The sequence below is a fragment of the Xenopus tropicalis genome, chromosome 2 (genome assembly GCF_000004195.4).
Source record: "Xenopus tropicalis strain Nigerian chromosome 2, UCB_Xtro_10.0, whole genome shotgun sequence".
In the NCBI taxonomy this organism is placed as follows: Eukaryota; Metazoa; Chordata; class Amphibia; order Anura; family Pipidae; genus Xenopus; species Xenopus tropicalis.
The window spans coordinates 149,240,491-149,253,278 of record NC_030678.2 but is presented as its reverse complement, the minus strand read 5'-3'; the positions used below and the strand labels follow the sequence as shown (position 1 = coordinate 149,253,278).

Genomic DNA, 12,788 nt, shown 5'->3' with positions numbered 1-12,788 from the left:
TCCTTCTCCTTTAAATCTGTTTAAGTATATCATTTTAGCATTACTGTTAATAGCATAGTTATTCCCTCATGTAAGATTTACATTTGACTCCCCCTTTCCTATATAAAAAATGCATTAGGGACCTTACTGTTGTATTTCAACGTTCAGGTATGGGACCTGTTATCCAAAATGCTCAGGACCTGTTTTTTTTTAGATAAGGGGTCTTTCCATAATTTGTATCATCACACCTACTAAAATTCATTTAAACAGTATTTACGCTCAATAGGCTTGTGTTGTCACCAGTAAGGGTTAATTAAATCATAATTGGGATCAAGTACAAGGTACTGTTTTATTATTACAGAGAAAAAGGAAATACATTTTTTGAAAATGTGAATTATTTGTTTAAAATAGAGTCTATGGCCTTCCAGGACCAGCAGGCATACTAGATGCAAAATAATGCTCCAATGAGAATCCCAGCTGATCTGTGTAAATCTTGCTCCATGATTTTTGTGTTAGCATTGGCGTTAGAAGCATTAAGCACAATTTCCTAAAACTGAACAATGTGTCCTTTATCCTCATGTTTGATTCCAGTATTATATAACAAAGCCAACATAAAAATCTCTGTATGTAAGATAACTGGCAGATGGATGACATAGTGATGAAAATCAGCATGTTTGCTACTGAATGCTCATATTTATTACTACTTTATTGGTCACTAGAATATTCATTGGTGAATTGTCTTCCATGTGTAATTAAGTTTTTTGCCAGCTTCTTTAGTGAACTAAGGGGAACACAGGGGCACAGTGGGATAGGTTTATGTGGTGCCAGGCCAAGCTGGCCAGGCCCTTAGGCAACCCGTTAAATACAAAATAAACCCAATAGGACTGTTTTGTCACCAATATGGATTCATCACTAACTGGATACAGCTTACTAGTGACATGCCATGCCAAATATAAAGTGATAAAAGTAGATACAATATATATTTCAACACAAGCCCCACAGAAATATACTAGAGATTATCTTCCACGTAAAAAATGAAGACAATAATATGATTTGAATATGTTCACGCAAAGTTCCTTAAAGGAGAAGGAAAGGCTAATAAAGAGTTAATCTCAAGCTGCAGGCATACCTTCAGTTCTCTTAATAGTGCCCTTAAGTCTCCCCATATTTCACCTGTTCAGATGATCAGAAGCCAAACAGGAAGAAAAAACGCTGAGCTGCGTAAAGAAGATTCCCATAATGCCTCACTCCTGCACAGACACCCAGACCAAGTGTACATGCTCAGTCAATAAAGCTATGAGTCAGCTTCCTGCTGATTGGCTCAGATCCACATTCCTAAGGGGGGAGTGAGTGGGTTCTTAGCATTCTTGAGGGAGGGGGGAGCAGGAGAGAGTAGACAGCAGAGAGCTGCGTGTCTCTGGCACATGAATTACAGACACAAGAAATCTTTTGACAGAGGAGTCAGTTCAGCGTTTCTGTGAGCGCTTATGGCTGTATTTACATAGACCTTTCTGATAAAGCTTACTTAGTTTTTACCTTTGTTTCACAAAAACAGATTAATTTAGGGGTAACATCAAAAGGGTGGTGGATGAAACACGTATTTACCAAAAAGCTTTCCTAAAATTGGCAATTTTGATAACAGTTTGATGCCCAATATGTATAGGTTTACCTAAGTATGTGGCATGTAGGGGCCCCAATGTGAACAATGTCAACACATTTACATCATTATATGTGGGATAAAGCTAGTAAAAAGTACATTCACCCCAGAAAGTCATATATTTTTGGAAAGAACACATTCCCCCGAATCTAAAATGGGTACCCATGTCTTTCTACTCCAAAGTACCAAGCCGCACAGCTTTCCTAAAGTTGGCAATTTTGATGACATTTCCAAAAATCTCCTCAAAGCTTCCACTTTGCAGCATCTTATCTCCCACATAGTGTTAGGCACCAAGATAAAACACCCTAAATTTGAACTCCAGGGGTCCACTGAACAGTTTGATACCCAATATGTATAGGTTTACCTAAGTATGTGGCATGTAGGGGCCCCAATGTGAACATACCCCCATATGTACTGTCATTTCAGCTCCTGCAAAATCAACACATTTGCTTTATGTGGGATAATGCTACAAAATAGTAAGCTCACCACAGGAAGCCATATATATTTTTGGAAAGTACACATTCCCCTGAATCTAAAATGGGTACCCATTTCTTTTTACTCCAAAGTACCAAGCCGCAAAGCTTTCCTAAGTTTGACGATTTCCAAAAATCACCTCAAAACTTCCACTATGCAGCATCTTATTTTCTACAGGTTATTAGGTACCAAGATAAAACACACAAATATGAACCCCAGGGGTCCACTTAACAGTTTGATGCTCACTGTACATAGGTTTATCAAAGCACATGGCACTTAGAGACCCCCAAATATACCTTGTGCACACTAATTTCATGGCTTAGCTTTACCTAATTCACAAACACAGGGCAGTTTTATGAGGGGTAGAAGCTGCAGAAATGTAGCATGACCCCTAAAAACCATATATTTTTGAAAAGTACACGTTCTGACAAATCCAACAAGGGTAAAGAGTCCTTTCTACACCAAAGTACCAATCTGCAAAGCTTTCCTAAAGTTAATGGTTTTTATGACTTTTCTGAAAAAGGCCTAAAATTGTTGCAGTTTGCTGCATTTATCTCACACAATTTCTTGCATACAAAGGCAAGTCACCCCAAATAGGAACACCTAAGGTCTACTGAACAATTTGATGCCCAATATGCATAGATATACCAAAGTCTGCGGTATGTACTGAACCCAAAATGAAAATAGCGCACATGGATTTCTCGCCTGCCAACTCAGCTTTTGCCCCCTGACAGCGTATTATGTGCCATAACACCCCCTAACTATACAGAGACCCCCAGAAAAGCATATAGTTTTGGAAAGTACACATTCTGATGAATTCAAAATGGGTAATTTTTCTACACCAAAGTTACACATGGCAAAGCTATGCTAAAAACAGATCAGGAACACTAATACAGGGATAAAAATGAAATAAAACCACAAAAATTGTGCAAATCAATGAAACAACAAAATAAGTCACATGACAGTGTGAATAGTGGTCAAAATATCTGATCCCATAGTCACGCTGTCAAAATAAACAGTTTTTTTAGGGGAAAAAAACAAAAAAAAAGAAGTAAAATGAAAAAACAAAAACATTTTTGTGAGTTTGTGTATACATGTGCATATGTAAAAGTTGTGTGACAGTGTGCAAGTGTGTATATGAGTGTATATGAGTGTATATACAGTAAGTGTGCAAATTGGAAAAAAAAACCTGTGCTAAATTGTGTGCTGTATGTGTGTCTAAATGTATGTAAATGTATATACTGTAAGTGTGTGTAAAAGTGTGTATACATGAAAATAAAATCGTACTTACCTGTCCTGAAGCACGGATCGCTTGCCATGCTGCAGTCCTCGGGAGGAAGTAGGTGGGAGGCGGCACTGGGGGGGAAGCAGTGCATTGCAGGACCGACCCCCCAACCCCCTGGGCTCATTGTGGAGGGGGTTGGGGGGTTGGGGGCTTTTGCCGCCGGTGCAGAGAGAATCACTTAGGTACCAATAACGTAGGTACTATGTTGTTGGCACTTAACAGCTTTTTTTAAAACAACGTAGTACCTACGTTGTTGGCAGGAAAAGGGTTAAATGAATAGGTAAATAGCAGTGGTACAGATAATGGTAAATAAGAAGTACTACAAATATGTAACAATAATAACCTAACTTGCTGTAACTTAATGATAAAAAAAAATTAAGAAGTTAAGATAAGGTGAGGAAACTTAATGACAACCATATAGCTATGCAATATATCTGCTAACGTGACCATACAAAAATGTACACACCAACCACAAATACGTGGCCTGTTATCCAGAATGCTTTGGACCTGGGGTTTTCTGGGAAGGGGTCTTTCTGTAATTTGGATTGTCTTATCTTAAATCTACTTAAAAATCATTTAAACATTGTTTTGCCTCCAATAAGGATTAATTATACGTCAGTTGGTCTCACTCCAAGGTACTGTTTTACTATTACATAGAAATGTGAATTAAAGGGAATTAAAATGGAGTTTATGGGAGATAGCCTTCCCGTAAGTTTTCTGGATAAGAGGTTTCCAGATAACGGATTGGACATTCAATTTCCCTGGATGTGGGAGGAACAGCTGCATGTTGTGTCATTTCTCCTGGGAGATCCTGTACTCTGTGCCACAACTATATTTCTGCCGATCATGGCAGAAAGTCTGCACTTTGTTGCAATGAGGTGCAGTGTACTTCTTGGGGTTCTGTATTACCTTTAAATGAGCAGGAAGCCTCCACTTCTGATGATATTTTCACATTTGTGCAATCTTTTGCAGCGGTGCTCTCTTGTGACATTGGTATACATATTACTTCAACATAGTGCATGTCCTCCTCTGCTGATGCACTGTTACTTTCAGAGAAACCTTCAGAGCTCCTTTCTAAGGTGGCAGTACAGTCAGAAATGCTCATAGAATGCTCCATGTTTATGTCATTTGTTCTAATGTGTTTTGTGGGTTTGCTGCCTTCTCCAGGAACAATCACTGGTTGCTCACACAGTCTGCTGTTCATTCCATGAATGTTCTCACTTGGCTCTGCTGATTGGGTTTGTACACCAGGAAGGGCCGATGGTAGAACTGCAGTCATTTCACCCATAACTTGCTCCCCCGGGGTGATTTCTGCATCTGGAATGATTGTTTGTTGCGCTACTTTGACTTTTGGTGTTTTTGATACTGGTAAATCTTTCAGACAGTTTGGTACCACAGGCCGAGATGCACCACCAGTTTGGGAGCTTGTGACAAACTGTGTTTTTGATTGTAGGTCTCCACTAGATGCGTTTCTATGTTGTGCCACTGTAATGTTATTTTCATTGGTGGAATTTCTGTTTTGTACTACTGATGTGCTTTGTTCAATGGGGGAGCTTGCACGGCATGAATTTAGTAAAGATTTGCTATTAGAGCAGTTTTTTGCATAAGCAGAGCATTTGGGAACCTCAGCTAAGCAGTTACGTGCTAGCTTGGCTCTTTTGGCATAGGAATCATCTGCTGAGTTACCTTCTGTACTGACAGCAATAGCATTGTGCTCACCTGGTCTGTCTCCGACATGCAGCCCTTCAGACTGTAAATAAAAAAAATATATGTTAAGATCTGTAAGTCCATAGATCGAGCCAATCCTAAATTCCAGTTATTATTATTTGTTATTTCTGCTTAATACACATTTAAAGTCCTGCCATCCACTCCTACACACTTTTTTCCCTTTTCCCAGGCAATATGGGTTATTTGGGGCACCATATACAGTACATTTGTCCTTAAAGGAACAGTTCAGTGTAAAAATGAAACTGGGTAAAATAAATGTTAAATGTAATAGACACTGTGCACAATAAAACATGGTTTTAATATAGTTAGTTAGGCAAAAATGTAATCTATAAAGGCTGGAGTGGGCAGATGTCTAATATAATAGTCAGAACACTACTTCCTGCTTTCAGCTCTCTAACATCTTAGTTAGTCAGTGACTTTAGGGGGGGGGGGCATATGGGACATAACTGTGCATTTGAATCTGACCTGCGTGCTCATAAACTAACTCACCAATTATGTCCCATGTGCCCCCCTAAAGTCACTGACTAACTATCAGGTTAGAGAGCTGAAAGCAGGAATTAAAGTTCCGGCCATTATGTTAGACATCTGCTCACTCCAGCCTCAAAAGATTACATGTTTGCCTACTAACTATATTAGACTGTGCAAAATAAAAATATTTCTATCTATTTTACCCAGTTTCATTTTTACCCTGAACTCTTCCTTTAAAGGAACAGTAACACCAAAAAATTAAAGTGTATAAAAGTAATAACAATATAATGTACTGTTGCCCTGCATTGCTACAACTGGTGTGTTTGCCTCATAAAGACGACTATAGTTTATATAAGTAAGCTGCTGTGTAGCCATGGGGGCAGCCATTCAAAGGAGAAAAGGCACAGGTTACTTAGCAGATAACAGATAAACCCCCATTATATGGGGCTTATCTACTTGTTATCTGCTATGTAACCTGTGCCTTTTCTCCTTTTTTCCAGCTTGAATGGCTGCCCCCATGGCTACACAGCAGCTTATTTATATAGTAGCTTTTCTGTAGCAAAAACACCAGTTTTTTGCAGAGCAACAGCACATTATATTTTAATTACTTTAAAACACTTTAATTTTTTGATGTTACTGTTCCTTTAAGGTGGCCATACACTCACTGATTTTATCTTTGAAGGCACCCGAGCACCGGCAAACGTTTAGCACTGAATCATCTGATAGGAGTAGAATTCTTTTGTGTCTACCTGACATTGGGCATCAGTAGAAGAGCTGCCAAAGGAATCCCTGCTAATGTGAGTCTATAGGGAAGTCGGAAGGGGGCAACATTTCTAACCACAGAGCTTAGTTAAGTGATAGGGACACTTTATCCAATGATAAATCTGGAGGATTTGAAGAAATACTATCTAAGAATAATGTGTGTTTATGTGCCTGAAAGCAATACATAACATTTGTTCACCCCCTAGTAAAACCGCATCAGTCTGTGGAAAAAACTGCACATCCCCTTCCCTTACTTCCATATTACTTGGCACTTGGTGCAGTTCTCTCCTCGCACCAGCCTGGGGAAAAAACATTTTGGCACAGCCCCCCCATGAAATAGAATCTACAAGTCTGCTTAAAATCATTTAAACATTTAATAAACCCAATAGGATTGTTTTGCCTCCAAAGAGGATTAATTATATCTTAGTTGGGATGGATTCAAATGATTATTTCCCCTTTGCTTCTCTCACAAAACAGGAATTCTCTCATGATTCAAGTTGTCTTAATAACAGAGCATTCAGACCACTGGGGTCCCAGATCCTATTTAAACTTTTGGGCTCTCAGACTATCGGCACACAGAATGTTCATCAGGATTCATCGGCAGAGATAAGAAGGCAGAGGAATTCATTTTATGGCTTTTGTAATATTTAAAAAAAATTAGTAGAGTAAAGGAGAATTAAAGCTTAAAGGAACAGTAACTCCAAAAAATGAAAGTATTAATTAAAGTAATTGAAATATAACGTACTGTGGCCCTGCACTGGTAAAACTCGGGTGTTTGCTTCAGGAACACTACTATAATTTATATAATAAGCTGCTGTGTAGCCCTGGGGGCAGCCATTGAAGCTGGAAAAAAAGGAGAAAAGGCACAGGATACATAACAGATAACAGATAAGACCCCATTGTATTCTACAGGGTTTATCTGTTAGCTGCTATATAACCTGTGCCTTTTCTTCTTTTGAATGGCTGCCCCCATGGCTACACAACAGGGTTTATATAAACTCTAGTAATGTTTCTGAAGCAAACACAAAACTTTTACCAGTGCAGGGCAACAGTACATTATAGTTTAATTTCTTTAAAATAAATAAATTTTTTGGTGTTACTGTTCCTTTAAGTCGGTTAGAACTGTTGTACATGTTGTACCAACCCAAGGCACCCACAGCCCTTTAGCAGGGAAGATCTGTGCCCCCAAAGATGCCCCAGTAGCCCCCCATCTTCTTTTCTGCTGATTCACTGCCCATGCTCTGTGCTGCTGTCACTTAGGGACCGACTCACTATATACTGTATATATAGAATATAAATGGCACACTATACTGTATATATAGAATATAAATGGTACAATATACTGTATATATAGAATATAAATGTCACACTATACTTTATATATAGAATATAAATGTTACACTATACTTTATATATAGAATATAAATGTCACACTATACTGTATATATAGAATATAAATGGCACAATATACTGTATATATAGAATATAAATGTCACACTATACTGTATATATAGAATATAAATGGCACAATATACTGTATATATAGAATATAAATGGTACAATATACTGTATATATAGAATATAAATGGCACAATATACTGTATATATAGAATATAAATGTCACACTATACTGTATATATAGAATATAAATGGCACAATATACTGTATATATAAAATATAAATGGTACAATATACTGTATATATAGAATATAAATGGTACAATATACTGTATATATAGAATTTAAATGTCACACTATACTGTATATATAGAATATAAATGTCACAATATACTGTATATATAGAATATAAATGTCACACTATACTGTATACTGTATATAGAATATAAATGTCACACTATACTGTATACTGTATATAGAATATAAATGTCACAATATACTGTATATATAGAATATAAGGCTGATTGGTAATTAATACGGAAACCAGTGAAATTTGCAAATAGCATCAGAATTTAATAATCAGCCCTGTAGCATCAGCTTATATTACAGGTCAACCTCAGTTTCTGCTGGATATTTTATGACGACCCCTCACTTAGCCACCCAGAGCATACTCAGCATGTGGGTGTCACTCCAAGATGGGGAGCTCCTGTGGCAGCTGTAAAGACCTGAATCATTGCTGCTATTGAGACGCTGAACCTTTAGGCAAGTGCAGTAAGTACAGTATATAACAATTTGGCATTTTTAATCATATATATTTTTATAGTTTAATTCTTCAAGTACAAAAAAACAGTCAAGTACTAATTAGTGAATGAAAAAATAATGCATTATTTAAAAAGGAAAATATGAGAGTGTCCCTATATACCTGCTCAAAATGTGGAATTTCTGATGTGACATTGTCTGCATCCTGATCTTCATTAATAGGACGTTCTTTTAAAATAATAAAGGAACACGTGTAACTTAAATATGGAAACATAACATTCACATTGTTTATCATGTGGAAAATACTGGGTTTCTTTTTTCTGCTCAGCTCAGGGTGAGATTCTGCCTGACACACTGGCCGTGGTTTTATCAAGATCACCCACTTTGGATATTGGATGTCCATAAATCTATCCTTAAATCTATCCACTGATGTCAGGTGAGGGGCTTATCCCATTATCTGCAACTTAGGCTGAGGTGCTAACCCCTAGAATATGCCAAACAGCTGGATATGATAAACTTTGCATCTAAACAGTAAAAAAAAATTTTGATAATTTTTTAAAATTGGAATACTAATACAGGTATGGGACCTGTTATCCAAAATGCTGGGGACCTGGGGTTTACCAGATAAGGGGCCTTTCTGTAATTTGAATCTCCATACCTAAAGTCGAATTAAAATTGTTTTGCCTCCAGTAAGGATTAATTATATTTTAGCTGGGTTCAAGTGCAAGGTACTTGCTGCCTTGTCCCCACAACCTTGCTCAGGGGGCTGGTATTTACTGTACATGTCAGTGAGTGTGATGACACTAAAGCACATACTTTCTCTGCTGCTGATCCCACTCTTTAAATCAGTGGTTCTCAACCTCCCTAATGCCGCGACCCTTTAATACAGTTCCTCATGTTGAGGTGACCCCCAACCATAAAATTATTCCTAAGACCATTGGAAATATGTGTTTTTTCCGATGGTCTTAGGCGACCCCCATGAAAGGCTCGTTTGACCCCCAAAGGGGTCCCGACCCACAGGTTAAGAAACGCTGCTTTAAATAAAAGTGTGTTACAAGAGGATGAAATAGTAAGTTTGGCTTAAAGGGGAACTGTCACCAAAATTAAATCTCCCCAAAATGCCTTCCCACTGGCAATAAAGTGAAGGCATATGCATTCCTTTGTTTTCTAAAGTTTACCCCTGCATGCGTATGCCTAGCCGAGATTAACCCTGGGTAACTAATCTCACCATGGACCATTACCGTAACAAATAATCCCTATCACTTACGCCGCCCTAAATTTCTGCCGCCCTAGGCCTGGGCCTTGTGGCCCCGCCACAAATTCAGGCCTGAACTTGATATCATTCTCTGACTCCAGGCTAAGGCAATGATTATGTTCTTACATGCACAGTGTGTACAAATAAATCCTGGCAAGAAGTTACAGCCACTCAAATGCAGTGATTTCCACATGTGGTAAAAAAAATATTCAGTATGAGGAACAGGGCCGGATTTCTCTTCGGTGCGCCCCGAGGCCGCCCCTGTGGGAGTCCCCCATGCGCATGCGCGAACGCGCACCCCAGTGCGCATGCGCAAACGCGCCCCCGGTGCGCATGCGCAAACGCGCCCCCAGTGCGCATGCGCAAAGCGCCAGCTCCCCACTGCGCAAAGCGCCAGCGCATGCGCGAACGCTCTTTTTAACTCCCATACGGAGCAGTGGGGAGAGGTCCCGACTGCTCCGTATGGGAGCAAAATTAAAAAATGTTCTTGCGGCGGGGCGTGCCGCCCCTAAACTTCTGCCGCCCTAGGCCCGGGCCTTTGTGGCCTCTCCACAAATCCGGGCCTGATGAGGAATGAGAAAGGAAGATAAGTAGGAAAGGCTCTCAGATAGACTTCCTCTACTTTGTTTGTACATTCACATGGACTAAGGTCTTTACTTATAATGGAGGGCGGTTGTATTTGAGTGCTCAACTTATAACTGTACATTCATTGCATACATACCAGCTTATAAACTTTTTCAGTCAAACATTTGATCTTATCCAGATATACTTACTGCCTGGAGAGGGAGTCCTGCCATCACACCTTGGCAACTCTGAAGAGATTAGATGTCTTTTGCACCTGGTAAAATGGATTCATCAATTAATATCTTTACATTTAATATATTGTAAGTAAATGGTATGATCTGCTAGGCTTACTACACAGATACAATTTAATAGCATATTTAATAGCATATTGTAATAATGTTAATTCTGGTGCCGTTTGGTGAAAGTGGAAGCATCAAGCAAATAGATCAATGTGAGAGTGTTCTTTAATGTGTACATGCATTATTATTTACATAAATGTTTCTGTGTGTGCATTTTGGGGAAGGTGAAAGAGTTCCCCTACTGAGGAACAGTGGTGTAACTATATATACAACATACCCCGTGCCTAGGCAGCACGGGGGGCTGAACCACGGGGTCTGCTGTACCTTATTCCCCCCTCCCCAGCCCCTCTCCTACTTTAAATATAGTGGCGCAGTCAGGGCTAGGAGGCGGGGAGGGCAAGGAAGGAGGGACTGGTTGTGCTGGGTTCTCTTAAAAGATTTTTCTGCAGGGGAGCCCAGCATGACCAAGTTACACCCCTGCTGGGTTCCCATTGCCCCTAGTGTGTTATTAATAGTCCTTGGTATAAAAAGGGAGGAGCAGCCATATTCTTTCACTTTAGACTCTGTGAAGGGGGTTGATATTGCTCTGTGAAGGGGTTGATGCTGACACAGGAGGCTTGAGTAAAGGAGAAGCCAGGACCCTAAGATATGATGACCACCTTAGTGTAAGTTGGGAAAAGGGAATCTCCTGAGTAAGGCCCTTTTAGGGAGTGAGGTGATAGTGATTGCCATATTACCATGTGGGAGATAGGGTAGTTAGTATGAGGTCTATGCTCTACCAAGGAGGGGCAGTGTGGGGTAATTCCTCATGGGATACACAATAGAGTAGGAATTTTAGTCTTCAGAGTGCATTCCATTGGAGAGGCACCATTCAATTTATCTGGTATACTGGGGCTGACACCTGCGATGATATTAACACAAGTCATATCCCCCCACTGTGAGGTCCATCAGATGAGGGTGAATATATTTCTATGGAAAACTTTAAAATAATGAAATAATTCAGTCTAACAAGTGAAGTACCTTCTTTGCCTATGTTGTCCATGGGATGAAATTTATATTAAATTTAAATATTCACAGCACTTTCCCATTAAGAACAAATGACCACAGCACAGCAGGTAGCAGGGGAAGGAAGTCAGGGGGCCCTATCGATACATTTTTTAATAGAAAAAAGTTGATACCCAAATACCCCCAATACTGGCACATTCCTATGGATTATATGAGAATATGTCTGATTTGCTTTAGTGATGCAGAATAAAAGTCTTTTTATAGAATACATATTTCTTTACCTTGGAGTGGTATCCTCAGGGTCCCTCTGTTTCTAGTAAACAATAAAAAATATCTAAGTGAATTATTTAGTATCTGAGGATTAGGGCGCACCTACATTGCCTACTTTTGTGAAATGAACATGATATAATCATATAATTATTATATAATTAAGACCAGCAGCGTTTCAATACCTAATGCTGCCTGAGGCTTTTGTGATTGTGCCTCCCTCGGGCCCCCATGCTTATATTTACAGCACCAAAGGGGGTTTAACGGGGGCCACATCGCAAGTGCAGAGAGCACAATTGCACTCCCTGCACTAGAAGAGCCAAGTATCTGGTTTAAACATAGGAAAATCGTCTCTTAAAGTTATGACTATTTGCTGCCTCTTGTAACTCTTGTAGCTTACTCAACTCACCTCGTGGCAGTGCCCCTGATTCAGACAAAATAATAATAATTCAGACGTAATAACTTCTATATCTTAAATTCCTTAAAGAAATCATGCAGCTATGTTTATTACTGACAAATAACTGAAGCCTTGTTTTACGTTTTGCCCTGGGTTTGACAGAGTGCCACAGGTGCACTTAATATGCACTTAATATGGATACCTATATGTTCTTTTGCACACATAGGGGCACATTTACTAACCCACGAACGGGCCGAATGTGTCCGATTGCGTTTTTTTCGTAATGACCGGTAATTTTGCGATTTTTTTCGGCGTCTTTACGATTTTTGCGTAAAAACGCGAGTTTTTCGGCGTCTTTACGATTTTTGCGTAAAAACGCGAGTTTTTCGGCGTCTTCACGAAAGTTGTGCAAAGTTGCGATTTTTTCGTAGCGTTAAAACTTGTGCGAAACGTTGCGCCTTTTAAGTTTTAACGCTACGAAAAAGGCGCGAC

At 39.3% G+C, this 12,788-nt stretch overlaps 1 protein-coding gene across 6 annotated transcripts in view; it reads right to left on the bottom strand.

Moving 5' to 3' along the window:
* The window catches only part of LOC100492657 (protein AF-10), a 35,738-nt gene that overhangs the window by 5,232 nt on the left and 17,718 nt on the right, over positions 1–12,788 (bottom strand). For 4 of the 6 annotated variants that reach the window (XM_031897221.1, XM_031897222.1, XM_031897225.1 and 1 more), the window contains 4 exons: positions 11,914–11,945; positions 10,538–10,602; positions 8,673–8,737; positions 4,305–5,145 (listed from right to left, as the gene is read on the bottom strand). In XM_031897221.1, coding sequence (XP_031753081.1) covers positions 4,305–5,145; positions 8,673–8,737; positions 10,538–10,602; positions 11,914–11,945 — 1,003 coding nt within the window. The remainder of the gene's footprint in view (positions 1–4,304; positions 5,146–8,672; positions 8,738–10,537; positions 10,603–11,913; positions 11,946–12,788) is intronic. The other 2 variants (XM_031897226.1, XM_031897224.1) reach the window with 2 other exon arrangements.